The 24,692-nt window shown below is 48.5% G+C and overlaps 2 protein-coding genes across 2 annotated transcripts in view; one reads left to right on the top strand and one right to left on the bottom strand.

Moving 5' to 3' along the window:
- The first annotated feature begins 5,895 nt into the window (after positions 1-5,895).
- LOC140719194 (G1/S-specific cyclin-D1-like) lies at positions 5,896-19,623 on the top strand. The gene is made up of 5 exons (XM_073033632.1): positions 5,896-6,102; positions 11,244-11,459; positions 16,080-16,230; positions 16,507-16,655; positions 19,356-19,623. The coding sequence occupies exons 1-5, from the start codon at positions 5,896-5,898 to the stop codon at positions 19,500-19,502; spliced, it is 870 nt and encodes a 289-aa protein (XP_072889733.1). The 3' UTR covers positions 19,503-19,623.
- A 3,174-nt stretch (positions 19,624-22,797) lies between these two features.
- LOC140719344 (liprin-alpha-3-like) overlaps positions 22,798-24,692 on the bottom strand; it is a 294,708-nt gene continuing 292,813 nt past the window's right edge. The window contains 1 exon segment of the mRNA XM_073033919.1: positions 22,798-24,595. The gene's annotated coding sequence lies outside the window, so the exon portion shown is untranslated.

Raw genomic sequence — 24,692 nt, 5'->3', positions numbered from 1 at the left:
GGAGAGGTTTAGAATGCAAACGAGGGGGAATGCTTTTCCACCCAGGATGTCTGGAATCTGGAATGCACTTTCCAGAGGCAGAGACAAATACTTAATTTGTTGAGACAGACTGGTTGCAGACCTCCTGTGGGGAAATGGCACTAATGTACCATGACAAGGGGCATGAGAGAGGGAGAGAGGGGAGGGAGGGGAGGGAAGAAGAGGGGGAGGGAGGTAGAGAGATTGAGAGGAGGGAGAGAGAGGAAAGGAGAGAGGAAGGGAAAAGGATGGAAAGAGATGGATTGAGAGAGGGGAGGGAGAGAGTGTGAGGAAGAGAGGGAGAAAGAGAGTGGAGAGAAAGGGAGGGGGAGGGAGAGGGAGGAAGAGAAAAGGAGAGAAACATTGTGTGCTGATGTGTGTGTGTGTCTGGATGACATGATAGATAGAGAGAGAGAGGGACTATTTGCTGTGTGTGTACACGGTGTGTGAGTGTGATAGTATGTACACTGTGAGTGTGATAGTGTGTACACTGTGTGTGAGTGTGATCGTGTGTACACGGTGCGTGAGTGTGATGGTGTGTACACGGTGCATGAGTGTGATAGTATGTACACTGTGTGTGAGTGTGATTGTGTGTACACAGTGCGTAATTTTTTTAGTATGTACACTGTGTGTGAGTGTGATCGTGTGTACACAGTGCGTGAGTGTGATAGTATGTGCACTGTGTGTGAGTGTGATAGTGTGTACACGGTGCGTGAGTGTGATAGTATGTGCACTGTGTGTGAGTGTGATAGTGTGTACACGGTGTGTGAGTGTGATCGTGTGTACACGGTGCGTGAGTGTGATAGTGTGTACACGGTGTGTGAGTGTGATAGTGTGTACACTGTGCGTGAGTGTGATGGTGTGTACACGGTGCGTGAGTGTGATAGTATGTACATAGTGTGTGAGTGTGATAGTGTGTACACGGTGCGTGAGTGTGATGGTGTGTACACTGTGTGTGAGTGTGATAGTATGTACATAGTGTGTGAGTGTGATAGTGTGTACACGGTGCGTGAGTGTGATAGTATGTACACTGTGTGTGAGTGTGATAGTGTGTACACGGTGTGTGAGTGTGATAGTATGTACACTGTGTGTGAGTGTGATAGTGTGTACACTGTGTGTGAGTGTGATAGTGTGTACACGGTGCGTGAGTGTGATAGTATGTACACTGTGTGTGAGTGTGATAGTGTGTACACTGTGTGTGAGTGTGATAGTATGTACACTGTGTGTGAGTGTGATAGTGTGTACACGGTGCGTGAGTGTGATAGTATGTACACTGTGTGTGAGTGTGATAGTGTGTACACGGTGTGTGAGTGTGATAGTATGTACACTGTGTGTGAGTGTGATAGTGTGTACACTGTGCGTGAGTGTGATTGTGTGTACACAGTGCGTAAGTGTGATAGTATGTACACTGTGTGTGAGTGTGATAGTGTGTACATGGTGTGTGAGTGTGTTAGTGTGTTCACGGTGTGTGAGTGTGATCGTGTGTACACAGTGCGTGAGTGTGATGGTGTGTACATGGCGTGTGAGTGTGATTGTGTGTACACGGTGCGTGAGTGTGATAGTATGTACACTGTGTGTGAGTGTGATAGTATGTACATGGTGTGTGAGTGTGATAGTATGTACACTGTGTTTGAGTGTGATAGTATGTATACGGTGTGTGAGTGTGATAGTATGTACACTGTGTGTGAGTGTGATAGTGTGTACACTGTGTGTGAGTGTGATAGTATGTACACTGTGTGTGAGTGTGATAGTGTGTACACGGTGTGTGAGTGTGATCGTGTGTACACAGTGCGTGAGTGTGATAGTGTGTACACGGTGTGTGAGTGTGATAGTGTGTACACTGTGCGTGAGTGTGATGGTGTGTACACGGTACGTGAGTGTGATAGTATGTACATAGTGTGTGAGTGTGATAGTATGTACATGGTGCGTGAGTGTGATAGTATGTACACGGTGCGTGAGTGTGATAGTATGTACATAGTGTGTGAGTGTGATAGTATGTACACGGTGCGTGAGTGTGATAGTATGTACACTGTGTGTGAGTGTGATAGTATGTACATAGTGTGTGAGTGTGATAGTGTGTACACGGTGCGTGAGTGTGATGGTGTGTACACTGTGTGTGAGTATGATAGTATGTACATAGTGTGTGAGTGTGATAGTGTGTACACGGTGTGTGAGTGTGATAGTATGTACACGGTGTGTGAGTGTGATAGTATGTACACTGTGTTTGAGTGTGATAGTATGTACACGGTGTGTGAGTGTGATAGTGTGTACACTGTGTGTGAGTGTGATCGTGTGTACACGGTGCATGAGTGTGATGGTGTGTACACGGTGCGTGAGTGTGATAGTATGTACACTGTGTGTGAGTGTGATAGTGTGTACACGGTGCGTGAGTGTGATGGTGTGTACACTGTGTGTGAGTATGATAGTATGTACATAGTGTGTGAGTGTGATAGTGTGTACACAGTGCGTGAGTGTGATAGTATGTAAATAGTGTGTGAGTGTGATAGTGTGTACACTGTGTGTGAGTGTGATAGTATGTACACTGTGCGTGAGTGTGATAGTGTGTACATGGTGCGTGAGTGTGATGGTGTGTACACTGTGTGTGAGTATGATAGTATGTACATAGTGTGTGAGTGTGATAGTGTGTACACGGTGCGTGAGTGTGATAGTATGTACATAGTGTGTGAGTGTGATAGTGTGTACACTGTGTGTGAGTGTGATAGTATGTACACTGTGCGTGAGTGTGATAGTGTGTACACGGTGCGTGAGTGTGATAGTGTGTACACGGTGTGTGAGTGTGATAGTATGTACACTGTGTGTGAGTGTGATAGTGTGTACACTGTGTGTGAGTGTGATTGTGTGTACACAGTGCGTAAGTGTGATAGTATGTACACTGTGTGTGAGTGTGATAGTATGTACACTGTGTGTGAGTGTGATAGTGTGTACATGGTGTGTGAGTGTGTTAGTGTGTACACGGTGTGTGAGTGTGATCGTGTGTACACAGTGCGTGAGTGTGATGGTGTGTACATGGCGTGTGAGTGTGATTGTGTGTACACGGTGCGTGAGTGTGATAGTATGTACACTGTGTGTGAGTGTGATAGTATGTACACGGTGTGTGAGTGTGATAGTATGTACACTGTGTTTGAGTGTGATAGTATGTACACGGTGTGTGAGTGTGATAGTGTGTACACTGTGTGTGAGTGTGATCGTGTGTACACGGTGTGTGAGTGTGATGGTGTGTACACGGTGTGTGAGTGTGATGGTGTGTACACGGTGTGTGAGTGTGATAGTATGTACACGGTGCGTGAGTGTGATGGTGTGTACACTGTGTGTGAGTATGATAGTATGTACATAGTGTGTGAGTGTGATAGTGTGTACACGGTGCGTGAGTGTGATGGTGTGTACACGGTGTGTGAGTGTGATGGTGTGTACACTGTGTGTGACTATGATAGTATGTACACGGTGCGTGAGTGTGATAGTGTGTACACGGTGCGTGAGTGTGATGGTGTGTACACTGTGTGTGAGTATGATAGTATGTACATAGTGTGTGAGTGTGATAGTGTGTACACGGTGCGTGAGTGTGATAGTATGTACACGGTGCGTGAGTGTGATAGTATGTACATAGTGTGTGAGTGTGATAGTGTGTACACGGTGCGTGAGTGTGATGGTGTGTACACTGTGTGTGAGTATGATAGTATGTACACTGTGTGTGAGTGTGATAGTGTGTACACTGTGTGTGAGTGTGATAGTATGTACACTGTGTGTGAGTGTGATAGTATGTACACTGTGCGTGAGTGTGATAGTGTGTACACGGTGTGTGAGTGTGATCGTGTGTACACGGTGCGTGAGTGTGATGGTGTGTACACTGTGTGTGAGTATGATAGTATGTACATAGTGTGTGAGTGTGATAGTGTGTACACGGTGCGTGAGTGTGATAGTGTGTACACTGTGTGTGAGTGTGATAGTATGTACGCTGTGTGTGAGTGTGATAGTATGTACACTGTGTGTAAGTGTGATAGTATGTACACTGTGTGTGAGTGTGATAGTATGTACACGGTGTGTGAGTGTGATGGTGTGTGAGTGTGATGGTGTGTACACGGTGTGTGAGTGTGATAGTATGTACACGGTGTGTGAGTGTGATGGTGTGTACACTGTGTGTGAGTATGATAGTATGTACATAGTGTGTGAGTGTGATAGTGTGTACACGGTGCGTGAGTGTGATGGTGTGTACACTGTGTGTGAGTATGATAGTATGTACATAGTGTGTGTGTGTGATAGTGTGTACACGGTGCGTGAGTGTGATAGTGTGTACACTGTGTGTGAGTGTGATAGTATGTACACTGTGTGTAAGTGTGATAGTATGTACACTGTGTGTGAGTGTGATAGTATGTACACGGTGCGTGAGTGTGATAGTGTGCACACGGTGTGTGAGTGTGATGGTGTGTACACTGTGTGTGAGTGTGATGGTGTGTACACGGTGTGTGAGTGTGATAGTATGTACACGGTGTGTGAGTGTGATAGTGTGTACACGGTGTGTGAGTGTGATGGTGTGTACACGGTGTGTGAGTGTGATAGTATGTACACGGTGCGTGAGTGTGATGGTGTGTACACTGTGTGTGAGTATGATAGTATGTACATAGTGTGTGAGTGTGATAGTGTGTACACGGTGCGTGAGTGTGATGGTGTGTACACTGTGTGTGAGTATGATAGTATGTACATAGTGTGTGAGTGTGATAGTGTGTACACGGTGCGTGAGTGTGATGGTGTGTACACTGTGTGTGAGTATGATAGTATGTACATAGTGTGTGAGTGTGATAGTGTGTACACGGTGCGTGAGTGTGATAGTATGTACACGGTGCGTGAGTGTGATAGTATGTACATAGTGTGTGAGTGTGATAGTGTGTACACGGTGCGTGAGTGTGATGGTGTGTACACTGTGTGTGAGTATGATAGTATGTACACTGTGTGTGAGTGTGATAGTGTGTACACGGTGCGTGAGTGTGATGGTGTGTACACTGTGTGTGAGTATGATAGTATGTACATAGTGTGTGAGTGTGATAGTGTGTACACGGTGCGTGAGTGTGATAGTATGTACACTGTGTGTGAGTGTGATAGTATGTACACGGTGCGTGAGTGTGATAGTATGTACACTGTGTGTGAGTGTGATAGTATGTACACTGTGTGTGAGTGTGATAGTATGTACACGGTGCGTGAGTGTGATAGTGTGCACACGGTGTGTGAGTGTGATGGTGTGTACACTGTGTGTGAGTGTGATGGTGTGTACACGGTGTGTGAGTGTGATAGTATGTACACGGTGTGTGAGTGTGATAGTGTGTACACGGTGTGTGAGTGTGATGGTGTGTACACGGTGTGTGAGTGTGATGGTCTGTACACGGTGTGTGAGTGTGATAGTATGTACACGGTGTGTGAGTGTGATGGTGTGTACACTGTGTGTGAGTGTGATCGTGTGTACACGGTGTGTGAGTGTGATAGTGTGTGCCGTATGAACATTCGGGGGTTTATGGAACATCTCCCATGACGGATGCATAGACCCAGTTTTGGCTATGGACACTGAGGCAGGAGGCTGCCAGTCCCAGCCAAAGGGAGTCCCCCAGGGAGACATTACTTTCAGGAGAGGGAAGTGTTTTTGGAAAGAGGAGAGCCTTCTGTCAGAAGAGAGTTGAGTGAAATGACTGAGGAACTGAACAACAGGGGAGGAGCCAGGGGGCTGTGCCCAGTGAAGTGACTGACACTGGGCTATTCACAGGGACACAAGGCATGTGTTGAGTTATTTCACTGCACAGAGGGAGGAGTTAGGTCTCAGGGTATTTAAGTCAGGCAGGGGCTCGGAAGTTTAGAAGCTGGAGTTTCGGGGACATGGAAAAGGTGGGGAACGCGTGGGGCCGTTGTGGCTCAGGAAGGCTCTGCCAGGCTCGGCCGGACCCCAGCCTGCTGCAAGGCCGCGTGCTGCTCACGCTACTGGAGACGGAGCTGAGGTATCTGCCGTGCCGGAGGACCATGGCGAAAGTGCAGAAGGAGATTCGGCCTCACATGCGGAGCAGGCTGGCTGTGTGGATGCTGGAGGTAATGTGTTCACTGATCCTGAGCAGGGCCTGAATGCAGACAAATGGGTTCAGTCAGGGAGCACGGGCACCAAAGGGAAGATAATCAACAACATTACTACGTTTAAAGTGAGGAAGATGTTCTTTATAAATAACATTTTCCATCTCATTCTAAAGCATTTTACTTCCAGTGGTACGTCTTCAAAGCTCACTGTCTGTAACAATGGGGCAGTCAGTGTACGCACTGCAAGCTCCCACAAAACGGCAACATGATGGCATATTTCTGCCGTGTTGTTGTGGGGTTAAAGGTCACTCAGGGCTGTGGCACTCAAGCCTCACGACCCACTGTTCCTGGCTGCACTAGAGTGGGAGTGTGGCGCACTGCACTCGGGAGAGGAGTCGGAGTAAGGACACCAGACTTCAAGAGTAAGTTCAGACTGCTCAAGGGTGATCCCAGGAAGGACTTTACACACTGAGGGGCAACATTCCCTCTTTTTATTTACAGCTGTGCAAACCAACCATTGTTTTGAGCAGGAAGTTTTTATATGGCCTGAAAACTGCGTGAAACTGGAAATGTTTTTCTCTTGTAAAATGCACATTAAGCAAAGACAAAAGCACAACAAAACAATGTCAGGCAGTCAAAGCAACTGACAGGCACAATGGTAAAAATAAAATATTTTGACTAGATGGAGTTGGCGTTTAGTGGACCGACAGTTTATGAACAATGAGCTACCGACTTCCATTCTGTGTCAGTTTTGTAGCCTGAAACACTGACAATGTAAATACGTTGAAACTCTAAAATATTTTAAAGAAAACATTTGTGGTACATTTATTGTTTAGAAAATGTATGGATTATATTCAATAACACACAGTTAGTTACAGTGCATTTCACAAGTATATTAACATAGATTTCAAAGTTATGTTAACATAACTTCAGAATTAAATTAACATCATATAAAATCAAATTCCACCTGTGAGGCAACAAAGGCTATGTGGGTGGGAGCATCTCAGTTGCCGGGCAGCCACGCATCCACACAGTTTAAAGGGAACAGTGCAGAGGGGTGTGGACATCTGGAAGCCTCTCACCCTCCTCTTGAGGCTGGAGAAAGAGTTTGATTGAATATTTCGAATCTGACTGCTCTGCGTTTTATTTGGGTTATTGAACCAAAAAGAATAGATCACAAGCTACAATGTAATTAACAGTCTGAAGAGGTAAATGGTCTTTTGCTTTTCTTATGCTGGACAGGGCGAGGCTTAGTCTTTTAGCATGGCATCTGAAAAGGAGGAATTTTCACCAAACACTGAAGGTCATAGAATAGCACAGCATGGAAACAGGCCATGTGGCCCATCTTGGCGATGCTGACCAACTAGTCCCGTTTGCCTATTTGACTTTTATCCTTGGACCTGTCCAAATTACTTTTAAACATTGCAATGTTACCCACCTCTACCACTTCCTCTGGCAGCTCATTCCACCCTGGGTGTAAAGGTTGCCCATGCGGTCCCTTTTAAATTATTTCCCTCTCATGTTAAATCCACATCCTCTAGTTTTCGACTCCCCTACTTTGGGAGAAAGGTTGTGACCTCCTTGTCCGTGCCCCTCCTGATTCTGTGTACCTCTATGAGGCCACTCCTCAGCCTCCTACACTCCTTTAAAAACAGTCCCAGTCTATCCAGTCTCTGCTAACGACTCAAGCCTTCCAAGTCCTTGTGAATCTTTCTTGCACCTTTTCAGCTAAATGATATCCTTCATGTAGCTGGGTGATCAGAACAATATACAATATTCTAGGGAGGTCGCACCAGTGTCTCGTAAAGCTGCAATGTAACATCCAAACTCAGTATTCAGTGCCCTGACTGATGAAGGACAGCGTACCAAGCACTGCCTTCACTCGGACTGATGAAGACCAATGTACCAAATGGATTCTTCACCACCCTGTCTGCCTGTGACACTACTTTCAGGGAACCATGTACTGTACCTGGACCCCTAGGTCCCCTCTGTTCTACAACACCCAACAGGACCTGCCATTTACAGTGTAGGTCCTGCCCTGGTTTAACTACTCAAAGTAACAATAGATAATCATTTAGATAATCTTAATCTAATTAATAGTAGTATGGTTTTAGAAACATAGAAAAACTACAGCACAATACAGGCCATTCGGCCCACAATGCTGTGCCAAACATGCAGTTACTTCAGAAATTACTTAGGGTTACCCATAGCCCTCTATTTCTCTAAGCTCCATGTACCTATCCAGGAGTCTCCTAAAAGACCCTATCATATCTGCCTCCACCACCAACGCTGGCAGTCCATTCCACGCGCTCACCTCTCTCTGCATAAAAACTTACCCCTGACATCTCCTCTTTACCTACTCCCCAGCACCTTAAAACTGTGCCCCCTCATGAACTGTTCCCATTTCAGCCCTGGGAAAAAGCTTTTTACTATCCGCAAGATTATGGAAGATAAATCCTTGACAATAAATTTGCTGGAGTTCTTCAGGATAGGAAGTAGTGGCATTGATTGGGGGGACCTGTAGATGTAGTACATGTAGAGTTTAATAAGGTGACACATAAAAAGTTGGTGCAGAAAATAAAAGCTCATGGTGGTGGGTTTGCATGGATTAAAGACTGATTACAGCAGAGGGGCCATTTGAAATAAATGTTCCTTTTCCAGCCTAGAAGCATGGAGTTACTGGATACTCCGGGGATGAGATTTTGGCTCTCAATTATTTGTAGTTTAGATGAATGGCCTGGAGATTGGTTAGGGTGCAAGATATCCAATTCTGCCAAAGGTATGAAAATCGCTGGAAGGTTATCTTGTAATGAGGATAATGGGATCTGTAACGGACTGCAGGTATTTTGAGTGAGTGTTGAAAACTTGACAGAGTTAATGAGCAAAACTGTGAAATCACACACTTTAGTCGGAAAATTCTAAAGGCAAGCTATTATCTGAATGGAGAAGGCCATAAGGCATAGGAGGAGAATTGGGCCATTTGGCCCATCGAGTCTACACATCCATTCCATCATGGCTGATCTGTTATTCTTCTCAACCCCATTCCTTTGTCTAAGAAGGGTTACAGATGAGCAAAGTGGGGAGGGATTTGGGTGTTCCTACATATGGATCACTCAAAGTTAGCTGAACTGGTGTAGCAAGTGATTAGGAAGACATTGGGTAGAATCAGAATCAGGTTTATCATCACCGGCAGGTGTCATGAAATGTGTTAACTTAGCAGCAGCAGTTCAATGCAATACATAGTATAGAAGAAAAATAATAATAATAAATAAGTAAATCAATTACAATATATGTATATTGGTAAGATTAAAACTGTGCAAAACAGAAATAATATATATTAAAAGAGTGAGATTCATGGGTTCAATGTCCATTTAGGAATCAGATGGCAGAGGGGAAGAAATTGTTCCTGAATTGCTGAGTGTGTGCCTCCTACCTGATGGTAACAGTGAGAAAAGGGCATGCCCTGGGTGTTTGTTGGATGTCCTTAATAATGGACGCCGTCTTTCTGAGTGAAGATGTCCTGGGTACTTTGTGGGCTAGTAGCTAAGATGGAGCCGACTAAATTTATGACCCTCTGCAGCTTCTTTCGGTCCTGTGCAGTAGCTGCCCCCTCCATGTCTCTAATGGGGGCTAGAGTGGCCTTTATCGGGACAGTTTTGGAGTATTGTTACTATTGTTTAGGGTGTTAGTCCTATCACACATTGCAAAAGAAATTAAGTCTACTCCACCTCCTTTTTAATGTTCTTATCCAACTGACCAGAAGTTCTGTATCAGTGAATTAGGACTTAGACCCTCACAATTGTCTTAAATCCTGGTTCCCAGAACGGGGACACCATACTCCAACTGTGTCCACAACGGTATTTTATCAAGTTAGCCCATCATTTCCTAACTTTCGTGTTCAGTTTCCGCGTCAACTATTTTCTCAATCGGTTCTGCCACAGCTCGTCGTTCTCGTTCCCCTTTTAGAATTGTAGTCGTTGATGTAGTTTACCAGCGGCAGTCAGAATTTGTACAGTACGAAGGAGTCAACTCCACAACATTGATCTAAGAAAATTTGCTGAGCCGTGCAAATTGATCTGTGCGGATCAATTTCACAAGCGTTGGAGGAACGTAAGCCATAAAGGAGGCTTTAGTAGACAAAGATGTGGCAATCAATAACAACCACCTTCGGGAACATGCCAGGTCGAAGTCTGGGAATTTGGTGAAATCTGCCTCCAATGTCGGTCAATGCTGCCCCCTGCTGGCCATAGGCAAAGAGCATGATGACAGTCCTTTCGATTTTTCAGACTCGTACCTAGCATCACACATCCATTTGCAATAAGATCACATTACCGTCAATTTACCCCGAATTTTACCACCCATCGACTCACTCGGGGCAATTTACAGTGGCTAATTAACCTACCAAGCCGCACGTCCTTGGGGAAAAGCCGGAGCACGTGGCGGTAAACTGGGGGAAACCCAAAATCAGGATTGAACGTAGTTCTCTGGTCTTCCCGGTTTCAAACCTTAAGAAAGTGCTTTGAGAGAGGGAGTCCAGATTCCCTTGAAGAAATGTTTCCTGACCAGGCGGCACTGGCGGGAAACACCGCGGAGCTGAAGCGTCGGTTAACGCTTTCTGCTGGCGGGCTGCCAGTCGGGATTAAATGGGATTGAGACGGATAATAAATGAACCACGATCGATAGAGGAGCGGGGCTCCATGGGCTACGCCTATATCCTATAGTGTTATGGAATGTCAGATTTCCAGCGTCTGCATTTGGTATTTTAATGCAAATGTCGCCCTTCTTTCTGCATCATTACCCCACACCAGAGACCTGCATATTCTTCTGTCAAATGCTTTACACGCGGGGTCGGGCATTTCATGCAGATATTGAAAAGGGCTGTTTCTCAGTTTTCGCGGAGAGCTTCCCATCGTATTCAGTCCCACAGCCGCTCCAGCCGTCCTCCAGTTCTCAAACATCCCCCAGTTTCGAATGATCCTTCATTGGCGGCACGTTCTCCAATTAACACCCGCCACTCTCTCCTCCTCAGTGCCCTTCTTGAAACTGAACTCTGTCATCAGCGTTCAGTCTCAACGGGCGGCTTGCTGTCAAACCTTGATCCAGTCGGGAGTCCCGAGCTGTACTCACTGCCTAACGTGCTTGCGTTTCTTTAACGATAGGTTTGTGAGCAGGAGACCTGTGAGAAGGAGGTGTTCCCTCTGTCCATGAACTACTTGGACCGCTTCCTGACTGCGATGTCACTGGAAAAGTCCAGGTTCCAGCTGTTAGGGGCCGCCTGCTTACTCCTGGCGTCGAAAGTCCGTCAGACCAACCCGCTGCCCGTGGAAACCTTGTGCGCCTATACGGCGCACTCGTCCCGGCCGGAGGATCTGAGGGTAAGTTGCCGGGGGGACGGGTACGGGGACACAAACTCTCTCTCTCCCCCCATCAAGTTTGATTCCACGGGCGTGGAGCTCAGTTTCCTAGAGTCAAAACCACGAATCTGGCCCGAGAGTACCCACCCCAGGGGATCCCCGCCAGAGGCAGATCCTGCTGTTCGCGCTGCTCCTTGGGGTAGTCGGGACTGGCTGGGCTTCCCACGACGCCTGCAACCTCGTGTCCTCCGGCTGGTCGCTTAAGCACAGCCCTCAGGGCCTGGTGTGGTACCGAGAAAACTGTCTTTACCGTTTCCGGGGGTGAGGTGTTTACGGAGTTAAAGTGGACCAGAGAGAGACAATGAGTAAAATAGGCGAAGAATGCAAGACTGAAAATGCTGTTTTTAAACGTGAGTAGCATTCGGAATAAAGTGGACGAACTCGTGGCGCAATTAGAGATTGGTCGGTATGACGTATCACTGAGTCCGTAAGTGAAAGGAGGCCGTAGTTGGGAACTTTACATCAAACTTTGTATCGAAAGGACAGGCAGGAAGGCGTAGGGTCCTTTGGTAAGAGATGGAGTTACATCTTCAGAAAGAGGTGACATAGGGCCAGAGAATGTTGAATCTTCATGGGTGGAGTAAAGAAACTGCGAAGGTGAAAAAAACATTGTGGGAATCAAAGGAGCTGGAAAGGGCATGCAGTAAGGGTAATGTCACAATTGTAATGCGGAACTTCAATATGCAAGAAGATTGGGAAAATCAGGTTGGTGTTGGATCGCAAGAGGGAATTTGTTGAATGCCTACCAGATGGCTTTCTAGAGTAGCCTGTGCTTGAGCCTACTCTGGGAAAGGCTATCTTAGATTGGGTGTTGTATAATAACCCAAATCTTATTAGGAAGCGTGATGCAAAGGAACCCTTAGGAGTCAGTGAACATAATATTGAATTTATACTGTAATTTGGGAGGGAGAAGCATAACTCACATGTATCAGTATTGCAATGGAATAATGAGAGGCATGAGAGAGGAGCTTGCCCAGGTGGACTGAAGGAGGATACTGGCGGGGATGACAACAGAGCAGAGATGGTTGAAGTTTCTGGGAATAGTTTACAAGGCGCAGGACAGATATGTCGCACAGAGGAAGGAGTTCTCAAATGGCAGGTGTGGACAACCATGGCTGACAAAGGAACTTAAGAACATAAGAAATAGGAGCAGGAGTCGCTCATCTGGCCTAATGAGCCTGCTCCGTCACTCAGTAAAATCATCGCTGATCTGGCCATGGACTCATCTCCACCTACCTGCCTTTTCTCCATAACCCTTAATTCCCCTACTATGCAAAAATGTATCTAACCTTGTCTTAAGTATATTTACTGAGGTAGTATCCACTACTTCAATGGGCAGAGAGTTCCACAAATTCACCACTCTCTGGGAAAAGCAGTTCCTCCTCATCTCTGTCCTAACTCTACTCCCCCAAATCTTGAGGCTATGTCCCCTAGTTCTAGTTTCACCTATCAGTATCAGTGGAAACAACTTTCCTGCCTCTATCTTATCTATCCCTTTCATAATTTTATATGTTTCTATAGAATCTCCTCTCATTCTGCTGAATTCCAAAAGGCAGTTAAGGACTGCATAAAAGCCAAGGAAAAAGGCATATAAAGTAGCAAAAGTGAGTGGGAAGTTGGATAATTGGGAAGTTTTTAAAATCCAACAAAAGGCAATTAAAAAGACTATAAGAAAGGGAAAGATGAAATAAGAGGACAGATTACCCAATAATATGAAGCAGGATACTAGAAGCTTTTTTTTCCCCAGTTATATAAAGAGTAAAAGGGAGGTGAGAGTTGATGTTGGACCATTGGAAAATGATGCAGAAATGGAGGACAAAAATTGTGGATGAACTTAATGGGTACTTTGCATTTGCTGTAGAAGACACTAGCAGTGTGCCAGAGGTCTGTGAATGTCAGGGCACAGGAGTGAGAGCCATTGCTATTACAAAGGAAAAAGTGCTCAGCAAACTCAAAAGTCTTAAGGTAGATTAGTCACCTGACCGGATGGACTGTATTCAAGGGTTCTGAAAGAGGTTGCTGAAGAGATAGCAGATGCATTGTTACAATCTTTCAAGAATCACTTGATTCTGCCGTGGTCCTGGAGGACTGGAAGGTTGCAAATGTCACTCCACTGTTTAAGAAGGAAGGAAGACAAAAGAAAGGAAATTATAGCCCAGTCAGTCTAACTTCAGTGGTTGGGAAAGTATTGGAATCTATTATTAAGAAGGAGATGTTGGGTACTTGGAGACTAATGATAAAGTAAGTCAAAGCCAGTATGGTTTCTGGAAAGGGACATCTTGCCTGACAAATCCGTTAGAGTTCTTCGAGAAAGTAACAAGCAAGGTGGACAAAGGGAAGGTTGTGGATGTTATTTACTTGGATTTTCAGAAGGCGTTTGATAAGTGCCACACATGAGGCTACTTAACAAGATAAGATCCTGTGGCGTTACAGGAAAGATACTGGCCTGGATAGTGGAATGGCTGACAGGCAGGAGGCAGTGAGCAGGAATAGAGGGGGCCTTTGTGGGTTGACTGCTGGTGACTAGTTCCTCTGGGGTCAGTATTGGGACCACTACTTTTCACTTTGTCAGTCATTTGGATAATGGAATTCATGGCTTTGTGGCAAAGTTTGCAGATGATACAAAGACAGGTGGAGGGGTATGTAGTGCTGAGGAAGCAATGCAATCACAGCAGGACTCAGACAAATTGGAAGAATGGGCAAAAAATTGGCGGATGGAAGAGTGTCGGGAAATGTATGATAATACATTTTGGTAAAAAGAACAATAGTGTGCGCTATCATCTAAATGGGGAGAAGGTCAAACATTGGAGGTGCAGAGGGACTTATGCAAGACGCCTCATGCAGGTTAAGAAGGCAAATGCAATGTTGGCATTTATTTCAAGGGGAATGGAATATAAAAGCAAGGAGATAATGCCGAGGCTTTATAAGACACTAGTCAGGGTGTACTTGAAGAGTATTGTCAAAGGTTTTGGGCCCCGTATCTCAGAAAGGATGTGTTGTCATTAGAGAGAGTCCAGAGGAGGTTCACGAGAATGATTCTGGGAATGAGGCCCGTTTGGCAGCTTTGGGTCTGTACTCACTGGAATTTAGAAGAATGTGTGAGGATCTCATTGAAACCTACCGAATGTTGAAAGGACTAGGTAGGGTGGATATGGAGAGGATGTTTTCTGTGGTGGGGATATCCAGAACTAGAGGGCACAGCCTTAAAATTGAGGGGCGACCTTTTAGAGCAGGGGCAAGGAAGAATTTTTTTTTTACCCAGAGGGTAGTGAATCTGTGGAGTGCTCTGCCACAAGCTGAGGTGGAGGCCGCCCGGGGGTATATTTTAAGCGGAAGTTGATCGTTTCCTGATCAGTCAGGTCATCAAAGGATATGGCGAGAAGGCAGGTGTAAGGTGTGGGATCTGGGATCAGCCATGATGGAAAGGCAGAGCACACTGGATGGGCTGAATGGCCTGATTCTGCTCCGGTGTTTTATCCCAGGCAGCCTCTGGGGGGACAGTGGGGGAGGAGGGGTCGTGTCCTGCGCCGATATCTATTCACATCGTTCTATCAGGCTATGTTCAGTTACCTCATCGCTGTTTGTCATAGAATGCGGAAGCAAGCATTTCAGTCGACTGATGCCACCCATTCTGCGGGAGCTTGCTGTGTAGAGATCCCCTGCAGTACTTGAATCGCGGGGTTCCGGACAGACTGCATTCACCGTGACCCCGAGCCCCTCATTGCCCATTTTCAGCGCGGACGTCGCTGATCAGCTGAGTTTCGGCACCGGTGTCGGTCTGTACCGACCAGCGCCCGCTGTCCAGAGAGACCCCGGGCTCTCTCCGTCCACTGACCGAGCGACCCTTTTCTTTGGCAGTTTTCCCAGATCCACTGGGCGTGCCCATCATACCCGACAGGTTCCCGCGATCGCATATCCGATAGACCTGACGCGGGGAGGTGGTCAGTCTGGACAAGATAGGCCGAAGGGCCGGTTTCTGTGCTGGGTGACTGCGAATCTACGACTCGAAGCGTTCAGGGCCGCAGAAACGCAAACCCGATCTGCTCGGTCGCCCGTCTCAAAAATAAACCGGGGTAGGTCACTGTAAGGGGCGGGGAGGTGTGGAATAGGAAGGGGTATTCCCTTTCCATTGGGCTAAGGACTGGGAGCGCTGTTGGGTCCGGAACACTCCTCTGAAAGGTCCCGTCGCTCTGTGGCGTCCCCACCCCCCTAGCTCCCAATCTGCTGTGCTGAGTGAAGATATTGTATCGAGGGTCCCGCTCCTTCTCCTGGTCTCTCAGTTACCGTCGTCCTTCAGCTATCGTCAAAATTGTCTTAAACGTCTTTCTAAAATATCCAACCCGACTTCTAAAGTGCTTTCCGACTCTGGAATTTTTCCAGGAAATCCCGTTTCGTTCGCGCAGAACCTCGGAGACTGGAACTGAACACAGTTGTGTGTCTTTTTAACTCTCACTCTCCCACGTTCGGAAGTCACGGACAGCGACGGGCTCTGGGAGGTGCTCCCGAGGGTTGGGGGCCGCTGCGGGAGGGGGTGGCTCCCCGTGAGCCGGGCTTTGTCTGACGGCCTCTCTCACTCGGCAGGCGATGGAATTGCTGCTCCTGGACACGCTGCACTGGCGCCTCGGCGCGCCCACGCCGCAGGAGTTCGTGGAGCAGTTACTCGGAGCGCAGGCGGCCGGGGAGCGGCTGATCCGCAAGCACACCGACACCTTCATCGCGCTATCCAACACAGGTGCGGGGAGTCAGAGGGGGTCTCGCGTCCGCCCGTCTGAGGAGGGGTCGGTGTGGTGATGATGATGGTGGTGGTAGGGGAGGGGACGGGACATTTGTGTTGGTGGTACAGAGTTAATGGGGATGGGTATGTGCGGTTGGTGGAGCACGGGGGTTGGGGTTGGCCGGCGAAACGTCGGTAGGGATGGGGATAGGCGGGTGAGTTTCCTCCAGTGTTTGATGGAGGCGGACGATCCCGGGACCCGAACCGCCGACACTAATTCCCGCATCGTTCCAGATGCTGAGTTCGTGTCGTTGCCGCCGTCGGTGATCGGTGCTGCCAGTCTCGCCGCCGCTGTCTGCGGCCTTCGCCTGTGTCTGCCGGGGATTCCTCCGGGAACCCGGGTGCTCACCGACCACCTCGCCCGCTGCATCCGCTGCGATCCGGTAAGTTGGTGCTATGACCCTTGCCTCCCAGTCCCAACCCAACTCACCTCACCTCCACGCCCTTCCCCCATCGTCCGGTCTCCTCCACCACCCAGGCGGGTTTCCGTTCCCAGTCTGCGCCCCCTTGGTCCCTAACTCCCCAACTCTCCCAGCCCATTTGCTGTTGCTGCGTTCTGACCAGCTCTGGAGCAGGGATGAAATCTTTCCCGGTCGGGGTCAATGCCTCTGCTTCCCTGCCGGCTTGTCGGTGACCATAAGACAGAGGAGAAGAACTAAGTAATTCAGCCCGTCGAGTCTGCTCCAGCTTCCATTGCGACTGACTCAACCCCATTCTCCTGCCTTCTCCCCTATCCTTTGAAGCCCCCACTAATCAAGAATATATCAACCTGTTTTAAATATACCCAATGACTTGGCCTTACAGCCGCCTGAGTTGAAGAATTCCACAGATTCCCCACCCTCTTGACTAAAGAAATCCCTCCGCAATCTCTGTTCTAAATGTAAATTTCTCTATTCTGAGGCTGTGGCCTCCGCTCCTAGGCTCCCCCACTATCCTATCCACAGCCACTGACAAGGCCTTTCAATATTCAATAGGTTACAATATAACCCCACCCCCCCCCCCCCCCCATTTTTCTAAACTCCAGTGAGTACAGGCCCAGAGCCATCATATACTTCTCACATATTAACTGTTTCATTCCCAGATTCCCTCCACTGGACCCTCTCCAATGAGATAAGGGGCCCAAAACTGCTCACAACATTCCAAGTGTGTTCTGACCAATGCCTTAAAGGGACTGTGGTGTGCATGGATCACTTAGGCCAAAGGGCCTGTGGTGGGCGTGGGTTAGTTAGGCCAAAGGGCCTGTGGTGAGCTTGATCAGTTAGGCCAAAGGGCCTGTGGTGAGCGTGGGTCAGTTAGGCCAAAGGGCCTGTGGTGAGCTTGATCGGTTAGGGCAAAGGGCCTGTGGTGAGCTTGAATCGGTTAGGCCAAAGGGCCTGTGGTGAGCTTGATCAGTTAGGCCAAAGGGCCTGTGGTGAGCTTGATCAGTTAGGCCAAAGGGCCTGTGGTGGGCGTGGGTTAGTTAGGCCAAAGGGCCTGTGGTGAGCGTGGGTCAGTTAGGCCAAAGGGCCTGTGGTGAGCTTGATCGGTTAGGGCAAAGGGCCTGTGGTGAGCTTGAATCGGTTAGGCCAAAGGGCCTGTGGTGAGCTTGAATCGGTTAGGCCAAAGGGCCTGTGGTGAGCTTGATCAGTTAGGCCAAAGGGCCTGTGGTGAGCTTGATCAGTTAGGCCAAAGGGCCTGTGGTGAGCTTGAATCGGTTAGGGCAAAGGGCCTGTGGTGAGCTTGAATCGGTTAGGCCAAAGGGCCTGTGGTGAGCTTGAATCGGTTAGGCCAAAGGGCCTGTGGTGAGCTTGATCAGTTAGGCCAAAGGGCCTGTGGTGAGCTTGATCAGTTAGGCCAAAGGGCCTGTAGTGAGCTTGAATCGGTTAGGCCAAAGGGCCTGTGGTGAGCTTGATCAGTTAGGCCAAAGGGCCTGTGGTGAGCTTGATCAGTTAGGCCAAAGGGCCTGTGGTGAGCGTGGGTCAGTTAGGCCAAAGGGCCTGTGGTGAGCTTGAATTGGTTAGGCCGAAGGGCCTGTTTTTCACATTGTATTAATTCTATACTTCTATCCACCTCTCTGCCTACTAACTGATTAACAACTTCCCTCCAAAGAACATTTTTACCTACTCACACCCTCCTATTCCAATTCTATCACCTCCCACCTCCATCCGTACCCACTTCCCAGTCCAATACACCCCCAACCCTCCCTCACCCTGCACTCAGGACAGGCACATATGGGATCATCACTGGCATCTTTCAAATGGGATACAGATCTGGGATGGTGAAGATACCAAGGCCAGCCTGTCCAAGTGAGGGTAAGGGAGCTCCTGGGGCTGTCCCTGCTCCCAATTCACCCGCTACAGCACCGTTACCCTCATGGTGTGCTTCATCAAAGGGCGAGTTCAGGGGATGAGGGGCAAGTCAGGCAGCGTCTGTAGAGGGAAGAACAGATTCAATGTTTCAGCTTGGAGCCCCTTCATCAGAACTGGAACATTGGTGGGTGGGGGGAATCTTTCCTCTACCCAACTACCAAGTGTCTCATTGTTTTCTGATTCGATTTCAGATTCCCAGCATTGAAGTTTCTCTGATTTCCATGAAGAGTTTATTGAAACAGACGGGGTTTGCTTCGGTTATGGGGGAAACAGGCGAGAGTTCTTTGGCAGTATCAGGAAAGAAAGGGTGCTCGTCTCTGGAAGCAGTTTGGAATACTGGGGGGTTGGGGGGGGGGGTTTATTGGAGGCTGGGATTGTACCTGGTGGACAAATGAAGCACTTATAGATTTGACTGATTCTGCAATCTGCCCCCAGGCTGGTGAGAGATGAGGGGGATGGGATGCACAGGGTGGTTGAGGGCTAGCATAGATTCGTAGGGCCAAATGACCTGCTTCACTGTTGCAACGGAATCAGAGAAATGAGTGGGATCTTGCTGTGCACATATTGGCTCCTCTTGCACTTCCGTGTCTATGGTGACTTCACTGTGTTTCTTGTTTGCTGTAAACAAGAAATGCAAGGCATTTTGAAAATGCAGGGCAAGTGCCCTGTTGTTCATTGTCAGGATGGAATCCAGCACAGTTCTCCCCAACCTGTGTGTTCTTCCCTCTTGTGCAGGAGTGCGTGAGGACATGTCAGGAGCAGCTCGAGGTCTCCCTACACACCCGCCTGAGACAAGCAGCCCCACAAACTCTCCCCCCGCCAAAGCCGGAAGAACTGGAACGTTCCAGGACACCCACAGACATCCAGGACGTGAACTTGTGAGGACGGAACACACTATTGCCCAGCACTTGAGTCCTGCACTGTTTGTCTATGGAATTGTCCCCGTACCCTGCTATCCAGTCCCGGACTCCCCACCTTGTGACAACATGGTCCCAGTTCCCAATTCTGCAGATCCTCCCAAATGCCCTTGCTCTTCCTCCAAAAATTCTCGAATCATTTTGATGAGATGCCCTTCATCATCATGTCTGGGGATATGGGGAAATAGCCTTGTACCATTGGATCAGTTGTCATAATAGAATGGGCTCGATGAGCTGAGTAGCTGTTTCTATCTTGCGTTTAATCTTCAATCTTTTAAATCGGTGAACATGCCACGTTTCTCCTGTAAGGCCTGTCCTGCCTCTGTTCCCACTGGGATCCACCTCTTCCCCCCCCCCCCCCCCCCCACCTCTGGGACTTGATCTGCCTGAGGTGTAGAACCCAGTGTCTACAGGGCCTGGCTGTTGATCCCAGGATGGGGATGAACTGGAGGGAGAGGGGACTACAACCTCAGGGCAGCAGGCCAGTTTTCATCCTGGTGTTGGACCCTCTGGAAGGGGAAGCGAAAACCACAGGATCCCGAGTCTCCAACATGGAGGTCATTTAATAGGAAAGCTCCCTGGAGGAGACCTTCCTTCGCAAACCTCCTACTCACCCCTTCACTCATCTACTCCACACTTCCCATTGGCCAGGTCGTGCGCCAATCCCAGTGGCCACATTACTCCTCTGACCCTGGGACTGGCTGAAGTGGGTTGGCCTTGGAGAAGGAAGCCAAGGCGACGATTCATGCCTTTAGCCATCAATCATCCAAAATGCTCACCATTCATTGGCTCTCTTAATTGTATCATTATTTAACTATTTATTTTAACTTTATTTTAATTAAAATAAAGTCTGTATTTAAGTTAATGTTTAAAGTAATGTTAAGGTTAAAATAAAGTTCATACTGACTATGCTTGTCAGATTCATGATCTCATGTGCATTAACCAAGGCAGCCTGAAGAGACTTCAAAGTCTGGTTTCTCACATCCAATATGATTATTTCACTCTGGAGACATCACAGCAGAGCCCCGTTTCTTCTCCTGCTGTGCAATCCTGAGCGCAGGATCAGAAGGTCATGACCAGAAGGGATTCCCTCACACCTGTCAGTTGTCTTCCTTCACAATGCCCCAGCAGCAAGTTCAAAGGACAACTACAAATTGGTCAATAAACTTCAGCTTTCCCAGCATCTGCAGTCTCTTGTGTCTCCAGCCTCTCGCTTGACTGGATAAGCCCTCTAAAACTGTCGTACACTTAAAGAAGATGATTTTCAAACAATATGAGCTTATTACACAAAACGTCTGCTAGGACAGACCTCATCCTAGGAGTCTGTGAGATGATCTTTGTTGCATCTTCCCAAGGGTCCTACTGAGAGATCAACATTAATCTTCAGGTCTGATCTCACCGATAGCCTCTACGTATCTAACAGACATTCAGGACCAGCTGTGGGACTGTGAGACACACATATACAACCACAGATCACAGTTCAGGACTCTTCAGCCCATGACATGCTGACTTTTTAACCTACTCCAAGATCAATCTCACCCTTCCCTTCTACACAGCCCCCCATTTTTCTTTCATTCATGTGCCTGAGTCTCTTAAATGTTCCTAATGTACCACCACCCCTGAAGATGCATAGCATGCACCCACCACTGTGTAAAAAACCCACCTCTGACATCCCCCCATACCTTTTCTCAATCACCTTCGAAGTATTAGCCAATGCCACACTGAGAAAAAGGCACTGGCTGTCCACTCTATCCACCTATGATCTTATATGCCTCCGTCAAGTCTTCTCTCATTCTCCTCCTCAACGATAAAAGCTCCAACTCACTCCCTCTTTCCTCAGAAGACATGCTCTCTAATCCAGGCAGCATCCTGGTAAATCTCCTCTGAACCCTCTACATTCCCCCTACAATGACCAGGCTGGGCACCATCAATGAGGTCGGTATTTAGTGTCCATTCCCTGAGAAAGGGGTGGTGAGTCCATCTCCGAACCATAGTTGGTTCTTCTGGTGACAGCTCTATAGCTACACAGGCCCAACAAGGAACACCTTCTCAGTGAAGGTCATGAATGCTTGTTAATGTACAAAGAATCAATGATTAACTGTCCTGAACAGTGGAGGGGGCATCGGCCAGACCCAGTTGGGTTGGTTGTCTCTGGACATGTAGTTCATGCAGTTCACCTGCCTGTGAGAGGTGAAACAGTTCAGACGGGCTATCTCCACTGAAAGAAAAATATTCAGCAGCTTTAGGTTTCTGTATCTTGCCACAGGATTACATATGGAGGCAGGGAGAATTGATGGGGAGTCAAATTGACAATGTGTCTTGTCAGCATCCAAGGAAAGTTGGGAATGTTGGAAGACTGAGCTGACATCAGTTGCATTATCTGGGAAGAGAGCAGATTGGGAGACTGCTGAGACACTGAACATTGAGCATTGGGATATTGGGAATTACCCCTGGGATACCGACCACTTAAGGTTGTTATACCTGGGGGTGGTAATGGGGACTGGCTCCCACTATCTATTAAATGGTCCCAGTGGTGTGCACCTCAAATAGCCTCTGACAACCAAGTCCAGCTCCTGGCCTTCATGTGTGGCTGAGCTACAAAGACTGGCAGAAACGTTTATACTGACAGGAGAAGGGGCAAAGGTAGGTTATTTGTGCCTTTAAACCGGTCGCTTCGGGCAGATGGGGCTTGTCAGCTCATCCAGGAGGAGGAAAACTCTGATCTCAAGCCTACACTGCCATGTGGCTGTACCCACTCCTGGGGAAGGCTTCCCAGTGAATAAAACCCAGAGTTCGAGTTCGTGTCCCCGAGGTAATCCTACATCGAGTTCAATGCTGACCGACAACTTCTGCAGCACTGCCGGTACCAAAATGTACTAGTGTCTACCGTTCATCAGCTGCGTGGAGAGGGGGCGCTTTCTACATGGGCAACAGCTTGTACCGCCTAGGCAGCTAGGACGCCATATCCAGGGCGCTCACCTCACGGGCCACTGTGATACCTGGTATTGAAGCCAGAGACTGGAACACCAGAATGTTGTCCACCGGTTGACGGATGAGTGGGCGATGGGCGGCGGTGAGAAGGTGGGTCGGCGGGTGAGGGGTTTAGCGGCTGGGTGATTGGATGAGTGAATGTTGGGTGAGCAGTGAGTGAGTTCTGATGCCTCTGGAACAGCCGCCATGTTCGGACAGCTCTGGAACAGCCGCCATGTTCGGACAGCTCTGGAACATTGGCATCCAGGACTGTCAGTAAAGCTAGCAGGTAGAAGTTTTGACACAGACCTTTATGTAAATACATTAAATACAATTTCACTCACCTGGAAACGCGCGTGGCACTAATAAATTAAATAAAAAATAGACGTGACGATGAAGTGCGTCGGGCTGACATATAAAAAGGGAGAGTCTTTTCCTCGTTCCAAGTAAAGAGTAAAAATGAACAAAAAAAGTCAAAAAATGTTCCAGAACAATGACAGAACATTGCACAAGTTAAATAAATACAGTAATTGTCCATTTACAAAAGAAACACTGAAAGGTTTGAAACCATTCAATGCGTTAACAGCAAAGCCTGATTTACATGTACAACAAGAATTAAACTGGCCATACTTCACACAAGGACTCCCTCAGGCTATTGTGGTTTCAGCATGAGATGTGCTGGGGGTAGAGGGAGGGGAGAGCAGGGGCATTAGAAAGTTGCCGAGGGTGGGGCGGGGGATGATCTCTAATAGGGAGTGGGACGATTTCCTCTGCAGTTACCCTGTTTTATCAGCCAGAGGAGTTGTGCTGTTCTCCTGGTCCCGGTGTAATGCATAAGGCAATCCCGGGGACTGGGGACAGCTGACCCGGCTGCCGTCTCTGCTTCCCTGCGGGAACCCACTCCACCCCCTCGGACAACAAGACCCCGTGCTCCGGCGACGAAACTTCCTTAAGCAGGAGAGTCCTTGAGATACACGCATGCTCAATATCGATATAAATTAAAACCAAGGTTCCGCTCCGCACGGCACTGGTGAGGAGTGGGAGAGGTATTAAATGTAACCAGTCAGTGACAGCACCTCGACAATACTCCATGGCCAATTGAATTTGTACCTGGGGCAGCACAGCCTGAGCTGCGGGGGTTAAGGCAGCCCTCAGTGGCCACAGAAGGGGGAGCGACGAGAGTGGGTGAGGCTGCGCCAAGCCCCGGGCAGAAGCTGACACCTACGCCTTGGTCCAGACTCGGGCTGGGTTTGGCACCGCGCTCTCTCCCGCCCCATCGCTCCTGAACCTGCAGCGCCCAGGGACCCAACCACCAGCACAGTAATGGTTAGGTACCGAGTAACGCTCCCTCTACGCCGTCCCACCGAGCGATCCCAGAGCAGGGCTAAAGACAGGGTAAAGCTCCCGCCACGCCGTCCCGTCGCACGCTCTCGGGTCAGGGAGAGCAGGAGTCAGGCCGGGAGAAAAAGCTCCCGCCGGTCTGCGGACAGGCGAGCTGACAATTTCGAAGAGCTAGTCGGTGTTCCTGGGTTGCCCTAAACTCGTGCCCCTCTCAAGCCCGTTGTTCAAAGACTGCTGTCCGGGTACGGAGGGTGGGAGATGTCCAACTCTGAATGCTTATTAGGGCAGGCAACGGGATTGAAAAATAAGGTTCAAGGTCTTCAGCACGGATGCCTTTGAAATTCACACACACACATACTCACACTCACACAAATAAAACCCCAGCCTCGGCGAGGGAGTACGGGAGCAGGGTCGTTCTATTTACATCGCGAACCGAATGACGCTTTAAACTGGTGTGGACCTTCCCCATCAGCGTGCACCCTGCCAGCCACCTGAACAAACCAGACAGGCTCTTGCACTGTAGGGGCTCCGAGCTCTGATCTGGAACCCACAGAGTAACAGGAGAACAAAAAACAAGGCAGCGTCGCAATCGTGATCTCGGAGACAGTCTCTCTGGGCTCTCGCCTGCTCTTCCTCGACACGAAGAAAGTCTTTTGCTCTCAGCAATCGGATGAGGTTTGCTTGCCCGTTGCTCCTTCCTGTGATGGTGCACGCACCCCGACAGCTGCTCAACCCAACACTCAGAATCTGCGGAGGAACAAGTCCCACTGGGTCAGGGCTGGGAGCAGACCCTTCGGCCCGTCGTCGCGGTGCACGCACCCCGACAGCTGCTCAACCCAACACT

The sequence above is a fragment of the Hemitrygon akajei genome, chromosome 31 (assembly GCF_048418815.1).
Source record: "Hemitrygon akajei chromosome 31, sHemAka1.3, whole genome shotgun sequence".
In the NCBI taxonomy this organism is placed as follows: domain Eukaryota; kingdom Metazoa; phylum Chordata; class Chondrichthyes; order Myliobatiformes; family Dasyatidae; genus Hemitrygon; species Hemitrygon akajei.
This window is presented reverse-complemented; position numbering and strand designations above follow the sequence as displayed.